Below are 21,631 nucleotides of genomic sequence, written 5' to 3'. Positions count from 1 at the left end.
TGTGACGACTATTTTTATTTTTTTCTACTTAATTTTAGAGAAAAACTAACTCAAATTGATTAAAAACTGTATCAAAATATAATAGTGATGTTTAAACAACTTTATAAACATGATACGTCAAGTATAATACTAGGTATTGTACCAAAAAAATCATGCGGGATAAAACGGGATTTTTCACAATTTAAAAGCGGGATAAAACGGGATTTTTCGACCCAGTAAGCGGGATTATTTTTTTGGTCGTGTGGAAACACTGTCCGGCTGTCTGTCTGTACTAGTAGTGGTACTAGTTGGTAGTGTCCTGTCACTTTAGGGAATAGGGATTAAATTATTTATATTTATTTGATTCTTTATTACTTGTTATGTAAACGGGTTATTGCAGTAGCACACTTTTGTCATAAAATGGAAGAAGTCGATAAAATAATTCTTCAATCGTTCAAGGAAATCGGTTGGTGAGTGCATTTTATTAAAACTTTACATTTATAAGTTAACATTACCCTGCCCCTGATCAGGAACATTTTAATTTGTCTTAATTTTGACTTGTCAAGCTAATAGTAAAAACACTACAGCTGCTAGTTTAATTACAAATAATTAATTATCCACTTTATTTATTCTAAAACTCATTAGCATCTAGTGTGGTACTATTAGACCTATTAATGTATTAATTAAATATAATAGTAGCCTAGTAACTTGTAGGCTATCCATGTATGTAACTTAGAAGGTAAGTTAAAGAATATTTCTGAATATAACGCTAGACATTATTTTGTCACTTTACCATACTGCCAAGAGGAGTTTTTATGGAAAGATCACAAACTGTAGGTTTGTTATTTTGTTAACTTAGTATTTGAAGTCATTTTGACAAAAGACTAAACTGTTACAACAACTGACAACTGGATTACATAACATAACCTCACTTTGCAATTAGACAAAGGCTGTATAAGTTAAATATTGGTAGTACAGTAATTGGAAGGCCGATGCTTATGTTAGGTTTTTGAGGTTAAATATGCATTTTAGGGTCTGCATCTGATTTTTGAATTTTTTCCCCTTTCTACTTTAAATTCAATGCTGATACAGAAAATGGTATTCCTTTCACGCCAAAAATCCTGAAAAAAAATGATAAACAACCGTAACTGGCTGCACTTTACTTTAGGTTCTACACTCATTCAAATGAAAATATTGATCGATATATCGTTTGGTTAGTTAGGTAAGGTTAACCTAACCTAACTAACCAAACGATATATCGAATGAAACAATAGAATAATTGATATTTTCATTTGGTTGTTTGTGTAGGACCTAAAGTAAAGTGCAGCCCTTTAACTTATTCAAAACATGTTATGTATGTACCGGTAGGCTACTCAAACAAAATACGTCATGTACCGGTAGGCTACTCAAACTAACCGGAATGACGATCTGATGAGCGAGATATTCAAGGAAATGTGTTACTCGATTTACAAATACCCCGAATAAGTTTACTCCCCTGTCCATCCCACCATCAACTTAACCGGTATTTAGTAGCAAGTTAAATATTTAAGTAAATAAGTACAACTGAGCACCCTGAATATTACAGTAGAACCCCTCATATCCGGCCACCACGGGACCAAGCCCCTGGCCGGATAACGATTTGGCCGGATAAACCAACTTACTATGAAAATGACAATTCGTACCTAATAATAATAGGTAATCAATATATGCAATATAAAGTATCATTTAATTCTGTTCTGGGATCATTTTTAGAAAAATAAACATGTTTGTAAAAAGGAAAAAAATATTTGTTGGTTAAAGTCATTACTGTAAGTAATGAATGTAGGCTACGTAAATATTATGATTCCAGGTAACAAAACATATTAAATGGAGGTAAAAATGACAATAAATTGTACTTAAAGATCATTAGGACTTAAATGGTACTTGCATTTCTACTCAACATTCTTAACCATTTTGTGAAATACAAAAATTAATGTACTAGTACTGTACTGTACTAAACCCACTTTGGAAATAATCAGCCAACTGATCAGAGGTTAGGCCTACTAGCTCAACTGAGTATAGTGACTCAGCAAATAAATGTATAAACAAACAGATAAATAATGAGAACAACTTATTTTATGACTTAAGCAGTCACAAAGACTAGTGCTTGTATCTAAACGTCTGTAAGGTGTGAGAAAAAAATTTTGATATTGGCTTCCTGGAAGGGGCCGGATAAACAGAGGACCGGTAAAACCAAGGCCGTATATGAGGGGTTCTACTGTATATTTTATAAAAAGAAGTGACATGTTTCGGGCATTAGTCCATTTTCAAACTTCAAAATACATTAGTAGCAAGTTATTACACTTTAGATTCAACCATGATGCTATTATGAACCCTTACTTACTTACTTCTTACTTCTGAAGTCTTCTCCGCAATCGGGTGATTGGGGAATCGTCAAGATTCATCTGTTTGGTTCTCGAAGTGAGCCCCGTTATCTAAGGTGTTGAAAAGTGTGTTCCTCGATATACTCTGCTGTGGTGTAGTAGGGCCTATTGATTAAATATTGTTTAAGCTTGTAAATAAATGTGTTGTGTTTGACAGTGGCTTTTATAGAGTCCGGCAGTAAACTAGAGGTTTGAGGGCTGCCTCAAACCTCTAGCAAAACAATTTAAGCGTTAAGTAAAAAATGGAACTCTTCTAAACTAACCAAACTTGCTGTATGATTCTATAAATTGGTTTTATCAGAGAAAAGACATGTGGTGAGGGCAGGCCATGCTTTATGTGTATTTGTGACTACATAAGCTTAAGTCCTTTGAAGGTAGGTTAGATTATGTAAGTTAAAAGTAGGTTAGCATGTCAGGTTACGAAAGATTAAGGACGGGCCTCACGCTTAATGCATTATTATGCGTTATTATTAGCTTATTATGCATTATTATTGATTAACCTAATTTTTCCCAATGTAAAGTAGGGTAATAATTATGCTTAGAATATTATTTTACATTTATTTAAATACTCCCAACATTTTAACTTAGTAGCCAACACGTGAAATTTTGGTGCAACAATTGTATTAGGCCTAGGCCTATTTTGTCGTTTTGCCTACGGTAGTTTTACAAAAACAGCTATAAAATGAAGGATTTTATAGGCTAAACAAACCAAATTTAGTTTTTTGTGTAACAAATTGAATAGGCCTACCATTTATACATTTTAACTACCAAGAAATAGATAATTTTATTTTTTATTTTTCAAGGTTACTTTCAAAAGAAATTTTATATATATAGGCCTAGGCCTATATAAAATGCATATATACGTATTGAAAATTGCTATAAAATATGTTTTTATTTAAAATTATTGTTATATGAAAGGAAATTTTATTATCAATTTAAGCAAAAGAGTGTTAGGCTAGGTATTTATTTCATTACATTTTTAATGAGTTTTTTTACTAAAACATTGTACATTGGCCCTTATTTAGCTACTCAGTTCTAACAACTGTTAATACTGTTCTACAAAATGGCGACCATACAAAGTAGGTATTTTAAGCCAAGTGCATGATACTTGACAAATAACTCCTCAAAAGTCAGGAATGGGTTAAGCTATTTCTAAAATAATGGGGATAGCATGCCACAACAAACTTCCTTAACACGTTCGCGGCGGCATGGGAGCGATCGCTCCCATACGGAACCCTAATGCCATCCTGGTGGGTGCGATCGCTCCCAAGCTGCAATGCGGTACGAAATGATTTTATTTTTAAGCCAGGATTAGAGCTAGAAACTTGAAACCTCGCACAGTACTGCTCAATAGTATACTGTATTTTGTTGTGCTGTAGGTTGGTAGTAAATTTTCCCGTAAAATCCCCGTTTGGCAATTTTAAAATCTACTTTTTGTCCTGTCTTTTTCCCTCCATTTGGCAATAGGCCTACAATTCCAATGGGACCGGCTACGTTCCAAGCAGTGCTGCTATCTGTGGGTGTTCAGCAAACTACGTCCACTCTCGTTGTAAAGCAGGACATCCTCGCACGTTATTTGCTATTCGTCAGACCGAATTTGGAAAGCCAATCACACGCGGCAATTGGGTTTGTTTGGCGCTGAGGGCTGTGCCGTACTGGGGATACGCCCGCCATTTGACGTGCCGCCGCGAACGTGTTAACTTATATTCCAGCTCATTTGTATTCTTTTTAGGCAATAAATGTTCAAGCGGTTCAGTTAAAACCCTTTTTACAAGTTCAAAGGTTTTTTTTGAAACAATATTTTTGTAAACATATCTTTTCTATTTCTTGTGGAAAACAAAATTTCTGTTGTAAAAGCCAAAAAAACTGTTAAAATAATTGACATTATGTCAAACAAAGACTACGGTAGTGTAACTTATAGGTGAGTTGGAGGCTCAGTTGGTAGCGTCACAGACTTTGGGCCCAAGGCAGAAGTGTCGTGGGTTCAGATCCTGGTCACTGCCATAAAACTTTTATCAGTACAGTTCACCTTTGTACTGTACCGGCTCACCCCTTTGCTTTGCTGGATACGTTCCACGCACAGATCTCTAGTCTATGTGGATGGGCAAATGCAAGGTTAAAAGAGGCCGCCAACCTCTTAAAAAAATAAATAAATAAATAAAAATAATAACTCCGATATAAACACAGCTTATGTAAAATTAATCATATTTTCTCTCCCACAGCACCTTTGAAGAAGACGTGGTAAGCCTACGGCAGTTCACAGCTGAAATGGTTGTAGCAGCAGCAGCTCGGTGTATTAATGTCATACAACCAGGACTCGACATTCCCTCAAAACTGCCTCCTTCCATGTCCTCGAGGTATAAACTGGGGACTGTGATAGCGGAAGCTTGCATCGTAAGTATTAACTAACCAAAAAAATACTGAGAACATGTTTTATTACAGATTTTCAATGATAGAGCTGAGGAATTTGCATTTAAATCTTTGAGAAGGTAAAAGTGGAACAGTTTCCTAAATTGTATGTTAAATTAAACTGAGTGTACAGTAGACTCCCTCTTATCTGCACTTCTCGGGACCGAGGCCAGTCCGGATAACGGGTTTTCCGGTTAAACCGATCTCCAAAAACTCGTTTAAACGGACCGTTTAAATGCATACTGTAATACAGTATTTGACTTAATTTTAGGAGAGCATCTTATTTAGAGACATGATCACTGGTCTCAAATCTTTCCCACGAGAACAGTAGCTTCAGTACTGCCCACTTCCTTCCGATCTAGTTTGGTTAAATCGATGTGCTGATACAAATTGTCCGGTTAAAGAGTTGTAATTTCTGCCGAGTGTAGTCCGGTTAAAAGGTGTCCGGATAAGAGGGAGTCTACTGTAAATGTAATGTCAGCTCATAAAAATAATATCAATAAAATCGACTAATTATAGACATGATTCAATGTTTACGTTGTTGGGTTTTTTTAATTGAATTATATGATCTAACAACTTCATATTTTGCTTTGCTGAAATTCTATTTATTTTTATTATGGGTTTTAAACATGTTTAAGTAATCAAACGTTAATTAAAAAATATAAAGTTTTTGTTTTTTTTAACAAGTATTTATTTACACCATGGTTTTAAATGACTGAAATAACAAGAAACAAATAATTGTAAACAAAACACAAACTCTACAGTGCACCGGACGGAACTAACAATAAAATGTTTATTATAACTTAAAATATTACAAGACAAATAAATCTAAATTACAGATATTACAAAAATTTTGATTCTTTCAATATATATGTTGGATGCCTGCTCCATCTTCGAATTCTCGAGCAGATCTCTATTTTTTTCGAGATCTTCTCAGACACATGCTTGTTGCCCTTAAAATTGAGCAAGTCAGTCTCGTTCTTATCCAATTAACTACTAGGCTGTAAGGCTTAACCCATTTTTCTGACAATCTTTCAGCCAATGAAATTAAATGAAATGAAATGAAATATTCCTTTATTGTCACAATACATTTCAAGTTTCAGCAATGCTGATGAAACAGGTGACATTGTCCATTATTAAAACTAGATTTACAAAACATTCCTATAAACTAAATAAATGTAGGCCTACTGTAATAAAAAAAATGTTTAACTGTTATTCAAATATTCAGAAATAGACTCAAACTGTTTTTGTAAAAGATACATCTTAAACTCGCTATTGAATTTTGAAATATTGGTAATTTCTCTGAATTTGGCAGGTAGACTGTTGTAAAGTCTGAGACTCATATAGAATGGAGATCTTTCATACAGACAGAGGCGATGTCTTGGAAATTTAAAATTATTTTTAAAATGCTCTTATTAGTGTTTGAAAATCATTGCCTAGGATTCCGCAAACTGATGTTATCAAAGGAGTGAAAGAGGCATTAGGGCTCTCACAGGCTTATACTTTCTTTTCTTTTCTTCTTCTGCATTTTTTATGACATTGTCATGAGGTTTGGAGACATATGAGGGACCATCGGTGTCTACGACACGGATATCAAGCTTTCCTCTGTGTCTCCCACACCCCTCTACATGCCAAGTCAGCTTTAATTGCAGGCCTGTTTGCATTTCCATTCTCTGCTAAAAGGGGCTCTTTGATACAATTCCCCCATGCCTGTTCCATAATGTTTCCTAAAGTATCTCTAATTTCATTGTGTCTTTTTGTAATTAGGCCACCTACAGGACATATAAGGGCATGGTCTGTATTAAATTCTTTTCCACAGCCATCACATTTGGTTGGTAAATTGATTGGTATCCGACCGTATCTCAGTGCCAGGGAATCCTTAAATTCTTGGAGTGACATGTCTAAATTTAATTTCTTCAATGGTATACAGGATAACCAGCTGCCATGTTTTGATTTAAAACATAAGTTGGACATTATTCTTATTTCTGAAACTCACTTTACTGATTTAAACTTTTGTAAAATTCCAAATTTCAGTCTTTACAACACTAACCATCCTAGCAATAGAGCTCATGGATTTTGTGCTATCTTGATTAAAAGTCATATCAAGCACCACGAATTGCCAAAATATCAGTTCGATTTCATCCAAAGTTCATCTGTTGTAGTGGAGTTTGAGACAGGCCCACTTACTATAAGTTCTATTTACTGCCCACCTAGACACAACATTACACGCCAACAGTTTAATGATTTCTTCTGCACTTTAGGCTGTAAATTTTTGTCAGGAGGAGACTACAATGCCAAACATCCTACATGGGGCTCCCGTCTGGCAACTCCCAGGGGTCGACAACTATTGCAGTCAATCCAAGAACGGACCCTTGATACTCTATCGACAGGTGAACCGACATATTGGCCCTCTGATCGTCAAAAAATACCAGACCTTCTTGATTTTTTTGTTACAAAAGGTGTATCCCGAGATTTTGTGACAATCGAGCAATCTCTGGACCTTTCCTCAGACCACTCACCTGTAATTTGAACAATCGCTTCAAATGTTATATTCACACCTATTCCACCACATTTATGCAACAAAAATACAGATTGGAATTATTTTCGTGAATAAATGGATCAAAATTTAAAGATTTCTGTGTCTTGAAGAGCGAAGAAGATTTGAATCTTGCTGTTGAATATTTCAACAAAACAGTTCAAGACTCCGCTTGGAGAGCAACTCCAGACCAGAATAAACTTAATATAAAATCAGGAATAAGCTATCCAATTGAAATTAATAGGAAAATTGCCGAAAATCGCCGACTCCGTAGAATATGGCAAAACTCTAGAGACCAGACGGATAAAAGAAATCTAAACAGGACCACTCAACAACTAAAATGGTTACTGTTTAAATTAAACAATGACAGATTTCAAGATTTCACATCAAACCTTTCTCCATCTGAAGCTAGTGGCTACTCCTTTTGGAAAGTTACAAAAAACTTAAAACGTCCACAAATTTGCATTCCACCTATTCTAAAAGAAGACGGTTCTTGGGCAAAAAACAATATCGAGAAAGCAGATGTATTTGCTTCATACTTCAAGGATGTGTTCAAGCCATATAATATTAATTCAAATGTTGAACAAGAAATTTTGGAATTCCTCGATTCTCCAAATCAACTTGATTTACCAATAAAATTGTTCACACCATCTGAAGTAGCTAAAGTAATAAAAGACGATTTAAATGGCAAAAAAGCCCCCGATTATGATCTGATAACAGGTAAAGTGTTGAAAGAGCTTCCTAGAAAAGGAATAGTTTTCCTTACAGTACTTTTCAATGCAGTTTTACGCCTTGAATACTTACCAATACAGTGGAAGGTTTCACAAATTGTTGTTATTCTGAAACCTGGTAAACTTTTAAATCAAGCATCCTCGTATCGGCCTATATCTCTTCTTCCCGTGGTTTCTAAAGTTTTTGAAAAACTTTTTTTTTAAAGACTCCAAATTATAATTGATGAAAAAGAATTGTTGCCTTCCCATCAGTTTGGATTCCGCCGAAGGCATTCCACCATTGAGCAAGTGCATAGAATAGTGAATGTAATCAAGGAAGATCTTGAAAATAAACGTTTTTGTTCATCTGCTTTTTTGGACGTAGCCCAGGCGTTTGATAAAGTCTGGCACCCAGGATTATTGTTCAAAATTAAAACTTTGCTGCCCCATACATACTATGGAGTGTTGAAATCGTATTTGTCCAAACGCTTTTTTCAAATTAAATATCAAGATATAGTTACAGATGTGCATGAAATTGAATCAGGTGTACCACAAGGCAGTGTTCTTGGACCTATTTTGTATATTTTGTTCACTTATGACCTCAGGGTATTACGGTTGCAACATTTGCAGACGACACTGCTTTTTTATCATCAAATCAGGATTCTATTCTGGCATCATCAAACCTTCAGGCTGCATTAGACGATTTGTCTCAGTGGCTACAGAATTGAAAAATTAAAGTAAATGAAAAAAAAATCCGTTCAAGTTACATTTACTATGTCTACAAGAACTTGTCCCCCAGTAACATTGAATAAAGTCATGCTTCCACAATCCAACGAAGTTAAGTACCTTGGTATGCATCTCGACAGACGGCTTACATGGCATTCACACATTTTGGAACAAACGACTTCATTTAATTTTAAAAACAAACAAACTAAATTGGCTCATTGGTCGAAATTCAAAATTATCTGTTGAAAATAAATTACTTTTATACAAAATTATATTGAAACCTATTTGGACCTACGGTATCCAACTCTGGGGAACCACTTCCAACTCAAACACAGAAATAGTTCAAAGATTTCAATCAAAAACACTGAGAAAGATTTTACAAGCACCTTGGTTTGTCACAAATAATGTAATTCATCAAGATACAAAATTACCATATGTTAGAGAAGAAATAAAAAAACGAAGTGAAAAATATCAAAGAAAATTATAAAGCCATCCAAATTTCCTGGCAGTTAACCTCCTCGATAATAGTGAAGCTACATATAGGCTCAAACGAGTTAATCCAATAGACCTTCCAAATCGTTTTTAGTAAAACTTTATAAAAGTTTTTGTATGTTAGTGCACTTGATGGAGTGTAACTAACCCATGTTAAAATGGTTATTAAATTTACTTATTGTTCTAGTATAGAATAAATTGTAAATAAATACTTGTTAAAAAAAAATTTCTAATTATATTTTTTGAACTTTTTTCAAAATCTATCCCAAAACAGATGTTAACATAGTTTTGTTTATTATAACATTTTTATTTGCATCATATGGTGTCACTTAAAAGTGTTTATTTATTTGTTTTGATGTTTTGGCTTGTTAGTTGTCAATGCTTTTAAAATTTAGCATGTACCAGCATCTGTGTTAATATATACATTTTAAATTATTTTTTAGGAGATAAGACAAAATGTATTAGGCCTATGATTGATTAACTAAACCAGGTAAACACTTTTCAAGCTATTTTTAGTAGACTAAATTCTGTATAGGTACTAATCTCCCCACTACTATTGTCTTATCGTTCTTTTACTGTTCAACAGGAATTGGGATATACTGGAGAGATTGGTTATCAGACATTTCTGTATGCGTCTGAAGCTGATGTTAGAAAAGTGTTTATGTTTCTGGTTGAGAAGTTGCCGAAAGAATCAGACAAAACGTCTTCACAACCTGAAGGTAATTCTAAAAAAAAAAAAAAACGATAGGCATAAGTCAGTTACGGATAAAAAATCATCCTACTTTGAATACTATTGGAACTGAGAAAACAATCCATAAGCATTCTCTTATTAAAAGATTGTGGGTTAACTTCCTTTTTCGATTATTAGTCCTTTTTCCTACAGATTATTCTTTCTCTGACAGGCGGTTACTTCCTTGATAGATAGTTCCTTACCTGATAAGAGTTTTCTTTCCCTACACATTTTTCCTTTCTTAAGACACAATAAATGTAGGGTACCTAACACTTTTAGGATTTCCCCCTTTAGTTTAGGTCATGGTAATAACAAACAAGGTAGAATTTATAAAATAAACATTTAAAAAATCTATAATGTGTAATTTGTTAAAGAGATAAATTTACTTTTACATCAATTTGTATTCGTAGGCCTACTACTACCTATCTTCTTTTACCATGAGATTCATGAAATAAACTAATCTAACCTAAACGCCGCAAGAAGCACACTGTAAAATAATATCGGGCCACCTATAACAGATAATCAATATTTATGTTGATTTAAATATTTTAATCGATATTTATATCGAACTAACATTTCTTCCGATAATATATTGTAGGTTCTCTGCGGAACTGTAGCCCTACCACATTTTTTACTTAATATCCTTAATCCTGGATTCAATAAACAATAAACAAATTTTAATTTAAATCTATAATTATAAAGGATGTAACATAAATTACACAGACCTATGATTTTAGGATTTTTGTACGAACAGCAGACTTACCTGAATGGGAGAGAGTTCACACTGGCAGAAGAAACACAACCTTTACACTACATATACAAAAGAATATTTCACCGTCACTGACAGCATCCACAACTAAGAAAAAGCAAGTTTTCTTTAGGTCTAGTGACAGTGAAATATTTCTTATGTTTTGTGTAGCCTATAGACTATAGTGTTAAGTTTTATGTTTGTTGTCTGGACTCTTTCCCATTCCGGTAAGCCTGCTATCCTCAAAAATATCAAAGGAGGCATTAATTAGCGTTAGTTAACAATTAAATAAGGCTAAGCATATTATAATTGACTGTTCAACTTGAAGAGTGTTTTTAGAATCATCGTCCAGTTTGCGCCAGAGGTTTTCCATAGCCTTGAGACAGCAGCTGACAATACCTCACTGTCCCTCGGAGTCTACCTCGGCTTCAACATCCTTCGTCTCCGTGCCTCTCGAGACTGGAATCTCTCTCCCCGGCCAGAAGAGGGACTGTACGCCTCAAGGTATGTTTTCTTTATGAAATTTGAACATTTACTGAATACAAGTTTATCAATGTACTTGGAGTCTGTCTTGGAAACCACATGTGGAAATATTGAATAACTTAATTGAGGTCATCATGCCATTAAATGTAATATATTGAGAGAATTGGTGGATGTTAAAACAAGGATTTCAGTGTTATGCTTGGTTTTTCACCAGCACATTAGAGAATTCAAAATTGTTGTTGTGTACGGATATTTCTGCTAGGCTATCCTTATAACTGTAAAAATGCCTTAAATGCTTTTTTATGATTCTCATAGAGGTTAAACATTGTATAGAACTGGAGATATTGACAAATCTTTGCACATTTATAGTTTCTTTAATTTTTATGCATGATCTTAGAAGTTAAAGTACACAGTCCATCATAAACACTACAATACTTGATTTAAAGATAAAATTCCAATACCCAATTTATTCTTTGACCTTACGTAAAAGTCCCCTTTAGGCCTAGCGATTAAGTTTTCAACAAGCTGATTGCTTGTTTTTTAAACAGAAATGCACAGTTTTAAAAGATTTATAAAAATTTACAAACCTTAATAGGCCCTACAGGGTTTCTGAATTCATATATGATAACCTGAATGTAGAATATATAGATATTTATTAAGAATTTTCAATGTGTGGCTACTTGTTTGTTAGTGATATTTATATACAGTGCTTGTAAAAAGATGAGGTTCCGGAACTGTAACCTATTTACTGTGATTAGTACCTACATACCTAATTATGCTAATATGTTTATCCTTCCAAAAGAGAGGTACCTACCGGAATGCAATTCCGCCACAATTCAAGCACTGGTTTTATATAGCCTATATAAATATAATATAGCCTATAGTACCTATAGTATACATGTAAATAATATTTTTTTTAATTGTTGACAAGAAATCGGTTCACATAGACAAATCTTTTGTTATAGGCTATTTGTGAAAGTTTTATGTTTTAGTAAATTATTTCATTGTTAATTATAATCACTCAATTGTGGTTAATTGAAAAAGAACATATTTGAATTTGTATGTTCAATAATGAGTTTTGAAATGTACGTTTGATTACAGAATGGCGAGAATATTGTGTTCACCGGTTGCCGTTCCTCCACGAACAAGTTCCGCACACCAGCCTATTACTCCCCTCCATCATCTCACATCACGCGCAGACCTGTCTCGGACTTCCTGTCTCCTCTGCTACCCCCTCCACTCCCCTCGATGCAGCCTCTTCTTCCTCTCCACCAGTCAACTCATGGATGCAGATTGCCTCGTCTCTTCTGTACACCAAGGTAAGCCAAGTCTGAACTAATTTTATCAGATTGTTTTATATAGCCTAACTAAGAGCAAAGATTTATAATACAAGTTAAGATGGGCGAATTCATCCTATTAGGATGGAAGATGATTCTTGAATGGAATGAGATGCCTTGTAGCTTTATTAATGACCAAGACCAGCTGGGCCAAATCAAATAAAATCAATCTTTATTCATAATGTGTACATGAGTAATCATACAACGGAATAGTGTCATTTCCTTATAGCTAACAGGGCTTATAGCGTATAATACATATTTACAACTGGTTATACTCCTCAATTGAATAAATAGGATTTGATGTAATATAATTTTTTAACTTAATTTCAAATTTATTAACATTATTTTCTTTTTTTATTTCTTTAGGTAAAGTTCTAAAAAAACTTTGCTCCTGCATTTGATGGTTGTTTTGTGTAGAGTTGCAATCTGTGATGAGTGGGTATGATTTCCGATTTATTTCTGGTATTGTATGGGTGAATTGGATTGTTTATTAATGGCTTGCTTGAATTCAAAGTTTTGTAAACCATAATTAATTGTATCAACAATATATTGTCCATAAACTGTAATAATTTGAAGATTTTTGAAATGTTCTCTACAGGATACTTCTTGATGAAGATTTTTAATGATCCGAATTGCTTTTTTTTTGTAATTTTTGAATTTTATCAAGATTTTCTTGTTTGGTGGAGCCATTAAGACAGATGCCAAATGATATATGGGAATGTATATAGGAATGGCATATTAGTTTTAGTGTTGATTGACTACATAAATCTGCCATTTTTCTCAAGGCACATAAACCTGAATTAATTTTTGATATGATTTTGTCCACATGTTCATTCCAATTTAGGTTGCCAATCTCAAGTGTCAATCTATTAAAAAATTAGCTTAGTAGCCTACTCAGTAGGTTTGGAAATGTAACTTCGTGTTTTTCATATATCACCCCTAATTTTCATAATTTATGTGTTTTATGTTTGAGTCAATAGAAATGTGTGTTTGAATGAATGATTGTTAATGTTTTTATCATATTTTTAAAGACCCAGTAGCCTAGTTAGTTCTTAGAACAAGGACCTCAAGTTTAAAGCAGTTTTTGTACCAAGAAATGCTCAGTTTAAAGCATTATCTTTATTTTTAGTTCCCCCCGTCTCTTTTTACCTTCCATAGCGGTAAATATTCTCAGAATAAATTTCAAAACTTGAATTTCATTTTGCCCTTGTATTTAACTTAGCCTTATATATTGGAATCTGTTTCAAGATGGAAATTTACACAGTACAATGTATTATTTAAAATTCCTTTCTCAAATCTAATAGAAACCCCAGGTTAAAACCCCCTGAATTTGCATAAAATGCAAATGCAAGTTTTTTTTAAAAAAAAAGACATACCATGACATTGTTCTTTTTACTTCCCTCCACATGGAACAATATAATTTTAATCACACCAAAATTATCTCCTCACAAAATTTGTTTCAATTTAAAATTGTAGGTGAAAATCGCAATGAGGCTTGATGACTAAATGACTAAATCAAATAACTGAATTTTCTGGACACCCCTGCAAACACTACCTAGAATAAGTCACCTCAAGATAAAGAATTTATCATTATTATAACCTCTATATAGCAAATTTAAGCTCTTCTAAACAAATGATTAGTGTCTTTTCCTCGATACAACAAATCCCCCTCATTGTTGTTTTTGAAACACCACAGTTCCTTTGATGAAAATGAAATTGAAAGATTACGTCAACGCTTGCACTGACTATAATTGTCGGACAATTATTGTCTCCTGTTTTTTACACATCTAACTGTTGTGCGCTGTGGCACAAGAGATTTCATTACTTAGAGAGATTTGAACAGTACAATGTATTATTTAAATTCCTATTCTGAAATTCAAACAGAATAAAACTAAATAAAGTTTTGATTTACAGGAGCCAAGTAAAAAATGGGAAAAGATTCCAGAGAAGGAGGATAAAGAACCAGAGGTAGAGGAACAAGAGAAGAATGAAGTTAACGAGCAAGAAGAACTAGAGAGATTGAGGGAGAGAATGGACCAGCTTACCGTAGACATTAAGACTGTAACCAGCAAACTTACTCAGGTAATCGATTTGTTGTTTTAATGTCAAAATAAATGGCTGTAAACCTCTGAAACAAGGCAATTGTCACATGGTAGTAGTGTGATAAGTCCCAGGATCTACTGGTCAAGGGTTGGTTGCAATAGTACGTTATGTGTTACTAGTCTGGAAATTAGTGTTAACCAGACGAGTATGGTTGTTCACTTGCTGAGATAAAGTTTAGTGCGGCTTTACCATACAAGTACTGTAAACATACACATTTTGGACGAAAGACTTAGGATATTTTTCGCCATACCACTTCAATGTCTACTGACTCATGCACCATAGTAGTGTACTTTGTTTAACCCATGGTTATTTGATGAACTATGGTAATAAAATCATTAAAGCTTCAGTTATCCAGAGACTATTTCACCATGAAAAAACAAGCCAATTTAATCACTCACGCAAGGTCAAGCCAAGCGCTTATAAGGTAGCTTAAAGTTTATACTCGTTAGTTTGATTTCCAGTAATTTAAAACACTGTTGTTTCCTATTTCAGGTGGCCACAGAGAGACAGAAGCAAGAGGCAGTGCTGTCGAAGCGCAAGCGTGAGGCTGACCTAAGACAGACGACGCTAGACTTGCTACCCGACAGTGCTGCCAACACGAGCAAGCTGCAGGAACTGGTGGAGGAGCAGGCGAGGACTCTACTGAGACTGGGCACTCAGTGGGAGAAACATCGAGCGCCTCTAGTGGCGCGGTATAGGGAGGCGCGAGGACGGCTCAGTGACAAGGCCGTGAGTTATCAGAGTATTTTCAAATTAACTGTTAAAATAACGTGAATGGGGAGAGAGCTTTGAGACAACAGAATGTTTAGCTCGGAGTATGCCACTGCTACTGGTTTAAAATTTGTACCACTACACTCGGATGTCACTTGTGATTGGAGACTTTAATAAAATAAGGAAACCCCGTGTATCTAGTTTAATAGTGCATCGTAATGCACGTCACTTACACCATTTTTAGCCATTTGATTATAGTCATTCACAAATTATTATTGGGAAACATAGTAAGCCTCACATATGGTAGAACACAAAAGAACCAGATAAATTCACATTGAACGCTGCAAAAATGTTCAAATGTTAGGTTAGCTACTGCCACGATAAAAAGTGTGTTTTGTTTATAGACTGATTTTTTTTTTCCAACACACGATTTATGCTTGGTAACAACAAATTTTATCTCTTTAAAAGATTGTATATTTTATTTACTGTCTGATTTTAAAATGTATTGAAGGAAATACAGTGTAATGGTGAGCTATAACTGTTTAAAATTTATAACACAGATTAGCCACTTCAAATGGAATACAACAGTTAAAACACATGCCCTTATATTTTACCTGAAATACCAAGTTTATCAATATGTTACAGTCAGAGAGTGCCAGACAACTGGAGACAGCCAGACAGACGAGAGAGAGACTGAGGGAGATGAAGGAAGAGTTGGCAGTCAAGGAGGCGTTACAAGCCAGACTGCAGCAAGACTATGATAAGCTGTCCAACACTCAAGTCACCAGGTGGGTAAATCTACTAGGAGTCTGCAGAAGTTTTTACTTCAGGCCGGGTCAGGTAAACAAATTTTGGCCCTAGGGTTCCTGTGAGTTCATGATATTGAATCACAGAAGATCATAATTTTGCTGTGACCACAGAAGACGTTCACGATTTTGCCGTAACTGCAAAAGAGGTTCCGGATTTTGCCGTGACAATGCATGATGGTCTAAATTTGGCTGAGACTGCAGAAGACATAAACGATTTTTCCCTAACCACAGAAGATGTTCTTGATTCACTACGATTTGAGGGAACCGAATCTACGAACAGGTAGATATCGTCAACATTTTCTGTGGAGACGGTGAAATTGTGAATGTCTTTCATGGTTACAGCCTCAACATTGTCTCCCATGATCGTGCCAAAACCGTGAACAACATCTACCATTGCCATAAATTGTCAATTTTCGATCACCAGCTTTGCAGAAGGTTCCTTTGATCGCCAAAATAAAAGCTTGGCTCAGTCGGACCCAACCCGAACTTGACCCAAAAATTAATTCCATTAGATAAACCATAAGGCTGTTATCAGTACACAAAAATCCACAATATGATTAATTAGATATTTTACCACTACAATGTGGCTTCCTCCCCTTCATCTCAAGAAGGAAGCCCCCTTCTAGGGGTGAAATATCAAATTTATTGCGTTTTGAATTTTTTATGTACCGTCAACAGCCTGAAACTCTTTGTTTGGATAATGCGTAAAGTGAGGTTAGAGAATAAAAGTATCAACAATTGTTATACTATCATTAAATGTGTGTGGATGTAAGATGTGTATGTAATGTTTTTTACAAGGAGAACCCAACGTTCACTTTGTGTTAACCTGGGATTTTGCGAGCATATGCCCCTGGGTCGAAGCAGTTGGCCATATTCGATGAAAAAGGGGTTGCTGTTGTGTATAGTACAGTGAGTTTTTACCACCAACATAAAGAGTTTTAGGCATTCCCAAAAAGATCACAATTTGATATTTCTCTCCAAAAAAACTGTAGCAACTACCATTTTAGGGATCTAAAGCAATAACTTTTAGTGTAAATTATGGCGAAGCCGTGAAACCATGATGCAATGTCAGGGGATTTTTTTTCAGAACTGCTTACACAAGAAGAATCCTGGAAATCATCGGCAACATAAAGAAGCAGAGAGAAGAGATAGATAAGATTGTGGAAGACACCAAGCAGTTGCAGAGAGATATTAATATTGTCTCAGACCGAGTAGATAGATCCTTCACTTACGCAGATGAACTTATATTCAGGGTGAGGAAGTGTATCATTAGTTTTAACTTTAGTACAATTAAGATTCGTTGTTAGAAAATTGATTGAAATATAATTTATGCTTTTTGTAAAGATGTATAAGTGGTGTACAGTAGTTTGTTTTGTGCACTACTGTGACTATTACTCAAACTCCTTAAATACTACTAAAATGAATCATGTCTCTCTATTTTCCTCGGCTAATGAGGAGAAGTGTTAAGATGGAAGAAATTTTAGTCAAAACAAAGTTTTATAACATTGGACCTTTCCTTGACAGTTCAAATTGGTGTTTAAGCACACGGTGGTAATCCCCAAATGTTTTTCAATGTGGAATTCCAGTTTCTGAAACCTTCGAAGGTGTCAGGTTTTGGTTATCATCACCTGTTATTAGAAACTGGTTGTTTTATTTGTGCTTTGCAAAGACTTTCAATTTGCTATGAACACTGTAGGCCTATCTTAAGTGGGTTCTTGATTAACCTTTGTGTAGAATTTCAGTGCAGTTGGTTTGATAGTTTTTGCGTTCAGCTGGAAAAAATACATAGACAGACACCAACAGAATCCACATCTGGATATCTTTTGCTTAAACTACTAAGTGCTAAACGGTTGGGAATAGTTTTACTACCCTGCTACCTCTGTTTCTTGGATTATAATCACTAATCAGTATTACTCGTACCAGGCTCCTAATCGTATTTTAATTCCAGGACTGTAAACAAGACAACGCGTCTCGTAAAATCTACAAACTCCTGATGCAGCTACATTCCGAGTGCCGCCAAGTGGTGGAGATGATCGAAGAGACGGGCGCCACAGTGAGAGAGATCAGAGACTTGGAAGAACAGGTGAGGTGTACAACTAGAAGTGGGCGTTATGTAACATAATAGGAAAAATATTAGGGATGAAGTGTAACCTAATTACCTTTGTATTAGGTTACTGAAAATATCCTATTATTTTTCTAACGTCGTCCGAAGTGTTTGAATGAGCGAATGAAATAACTATCTTGCTGATCACATCTTCCTATTACAATTGAACCTCGCTATAATGAGCCTCAATGCCCTCAATGTAATTAATTACTCTGCCTAAAAAAATATTTTTCAGTTGCTATGCAAACGCCATATGACTCAATTAAAAATGCACCTCTCCGGGAGTAATTTTGGACACTGCGACAAATACTCTCCCCCATGTCATCTTACAACACCGGCCACACTATGTCACTAGTTGCTCCCTCACACACCCAGTTCCTGCACCGTTTCACTGTGTATCTTATTCAGTTTTGTTCTGACAGCAATTAAATATGGAAAACATGGTGTTTAGTACAGAACGCAAATACTATCATCGACAAAAAAAAAACGTGGAAATATCTCTATGAGATGTACATGATTAAGTACATTTTAGTGCTATACTAATCCGAAACCTCACAAGTTTATTCACGTCATCTTCGATGGCATTAGCTTGTTTCCTCATCCTAAAACATTACAAAAAAATTGTGTGTTGAAAATACCATTTAAAATATCGAACTTACACAATGTTTTTAGGGTGTGGAAATAACAATGTTTCAGGGAATGCGCTCCAAATCTGTGTTTCCTCTTCCTTTTCAGATATTCAATAAACAGCAACAGGTCCTCCTTATTCATTAAAAATCAACCTTAACAGTTAAAAGTCACTTAATTGTGGCCAACTTCTTGCGAGGTCTGGTATAAAAAAGTCATGGTAACCGAGTCGCATTGTGTGGCAGTAGGCCTCACGGAGAAACATTATTACTTGAATAATTTTTAACATGTTAACCCGTCCTCACAGATTGAAGTGGAGAGGGCGAAAGATACAGCGTCTAAGTTGGAGAGGATTTCTGCAGATCTGCGCCAGATGAAGCAAGAGTCGACGGCCTTGAGAGCTCAGCTGGCGCGTGCTGGGAGTCCTTCGTGATATCAGCTGATAGATCTACTGGTACACATACGCTACACACTGTGATACGATACTCAACTGACGGATCGGAGGCTCAGACTAGTGGAAGTTTCAGAAGTCTACTTCGAAGACGGTGCCAGGTGTTGGTAAAATCCCTCGTGATGTCGTAAGTTTATTTTTGGAAAATGTTTACTTGAAAAGATGTTTTAAGTTTCCGTTTGAGAGAGATATTTTTTGGAGTATTTACTGTGAAATTGTATTTGACAGGGTTTTGGAGAAATGGAGCAGCTAGAAATGTTTTGGGAAATATTTAAGAAGTCCTTACAGATTGTTGGTGAGGTGAAAATTATTATGTAATGAGTTTAATTAGTCTTTTTGATTGATCATACAATACCATTATTGAATTTTAATATCATATTGTGCAAAAAAGTGAAGTACACAATAAAACACTAAGGTGTTCAGTGTTCACATTTTGTAAAATAAATTAATTCCAGAAGATCGTTCTTGTGGTGAGGAAAGGCAAACATGGGTACTAGGATGGAATGCTGACATTGGAGTTGTGTAGTTAATTATGGTTTGAGACTGGAAAAAGTATCAATTAAAGGTCATATAGTTTGTTTGTGGATAAAATTTAATACAGGTTTTGTGGACACCTTGAAAGTCAAACTGCAAAAAAAAACTTTTTTGCAAGTACTGTACAGTAGAGTCCCGCAAACTTGGCGTAATGTGGACTGGAAGGGTGCCGAGTTTGTGAAATGCCGGGTTATCGGGAACTAGAGTTAAAAATAAGAACAATACAATTTTTAAGCTTTTTAACCGCCTTTTTTAATTAGATTTATATTATAAGTCATCGGATATAGTACAACAAATCCTCAGTACGAGTTACAAATGATTATACTAGAGCTGACTTGTGTCCACTGTTTAACTCGGACTCAAAAAATCACTAATTTTCTGAGCCAGGTGATGGCCGAGTTATCCAGACTGCCGGGTTATCGAGTGCCGAGTTTGCGGGACTCTACTGTATTTGCCAATAATTGCTATAGTACACTATGTACAGCAGAAGAAAATGCTAGTGCTATTTTAAAACTTGAAAAGCATAGTTCAGACAAACTTGAATTTTGATTAAACTGTTTAATGAGTTATTTCAATCTTTGAACTACTTGAAACTTTATACCATCACTAGACTGCTATGACAGTTTAATTATTATTAAATTTAGCAAACAGGAAAAGTGACTATGTATTTGGTACCTTTTTGTGTATGCAAACTTACAATTACAAAACGTCATTTTGTAACCATGGAGAAGTAAGGTACAGAGGAAACACACTTATGGGACCAGTACGCTTTCAGCACTGGTATGTTGAGCGGAAATATACTTGTGACGGGCAAGGTAGAGACCGAGCGGCAAACACTGTGTTCCAATCGCACAGGGCACAGGGTCTTCTCCACCATGAGCGTTGTAATATATGAGGGTGAGGAGGGTCATGTTGGACTTTGTCCTAGACACCATTTAAGACGGTGTTACACTATCGATCTTTTCCCCGAACAAGACCCCGAACCGAGCAGGGAGAAGGGAGAAGGGAGAATGTTCGATAGTGTGTCACGGGTCCGTACACCGATCCAGACATCAGGCCGAGCAGGGAGACGAGCGCTCTGGAGGCGGTTTTTTGGCAAAAGATCAAAGAAATGATCGGTCCGATGTACGGAGTGATGTACGATAGTGTGTCACGGTACATTTTTGCCCCGTACATCGTCGCGAGCGCCGCAACGAGCGGCCGCCTGCGCTAGCGTTGATAGTTCTAATTTAATATGGCAATTAAACTCTTTAATTGCTAAAATAAATAAATGTTGGGTAATATTTTGCCGTTATATATTATGGACATTTATGTTGTAATTTTGTTGTTTGTTTGGTCAAGGTTGAAAATGTATTTTACAAGTTGAAACCGTTAAATCAATGATACCAATGATGTTTAACTTGAATTAAGTAAATACTTTAATTCTTTCAAAATTAATATAAACATAACAATTGCTAAAGACAATCAAAACTATCATTCTGTAACATGTTATTTCATGTTTTATTATTACCGCCTTCGCGCTCTCACTCACACACGCTCTCCATCTTTCTCTAAACTCCCTTTTACCGCGCTCGGTAGAACTTGTCTGGTCTTGGTCTTGTTCCAGGAAATGTTCGGATTGAAAATTTGCAGATTTTTACCTCCCTTCTCCCTGCTCGGTTCGGGGAAAAGATCGATAGTGTGTCACCGCCTTTAAGTGTACAGTACCTGCCATTGAAT

At 35.3% G+C, this 21,631-nt stretch overlaps 1 protein-coding gene across 2 annotated transcripts; it reads left to right on the top strand.

Annotated features, from left to right (window-relative positions):
• The first annotated feature begins 303 nt into the window (after positions 1-303).
• LOC128990733 (coiled-coil domain-containing protein 22-like) lies at positions 304-21,278 on the top strand. Of its 2 annotated transcripts, XM_054413275.1 has the most exons (11): positions 304-449; positions 4,625-4,796; positions 9,862-9,994; positions 11,093-11,257; positions 12,338-12,555; positions 14,488-14,655; positions 15,169-15,405; positions 16,033-16,175; positions 17,284-17,449; positions 18,145-18,279; positions 19,235-21,278. In XM_054413275.1, the coding sequence occupies exons 1-11, from the start codon at positions 400-402 to the stop codon at positions 19,358-19,360; spliced, it is 1,713 nt and encodes a 570-aa protein (XP_054269250.1). In that variant the 5' UTR covers positions 304-399; the 3' UTR covers positions 19,361-21,278. The 2 variants fall into 2 exon arrangements, with proteins under 2 accessions (XP_054269250.1, XP_054269251.1); XM_054413276.1 differs by lacking the exons at positions 304-449; positions 4,625-4,796 and adding an exon at positions 9,728-9,765.
• The last annotated feature ends 353 nt before the right edge of the window (positions 21,279-21,631 follow it).

The sequence above is a fragment of the Macrosteles quadrilineatus genome, unplaced genomic scaffold, assembly GCF_028750875.1.
Source record: "Macrosteles quadrilineatus isolate MER2022 unplaced genomic scaffold, UCM_ALF_1.0 Scaffold_3__2_contigs__length_128488019, whole genome shotgun sequence".
NCBI lineage: Eukaryota > Metazoa > Arthropoda > Insecta > Hemiptera > Cicadellidae > Macrosteles > Macrosteles quadrilineatus.
This window is presented reverse-complemented; position numbering and strand designations above follow the sequence as displayed.

Coding starts and splice junctions, on each gene's coding strand:
- LOC128990733 (XM_054413275.1), top strand. CDS start 400: ATGGAAGAAGTCGATAAAATAATTCTTCAATCGTTCAAGGAAATCGGT. Junction 11,258..12,337: donor GAGGGACTGTACGCCTCAAG/GTATGTTTTCTT, acceptor GTTTGATTACAG/AATGGCGAGAATATTGTGTT. Junction 15,406..16,032: donor GACGGCTCAGTGACAAGGCC/GTGAGTTATCAG, acceptor AATATGTTACAG/TCAGAGAGTGCCAGACAACT.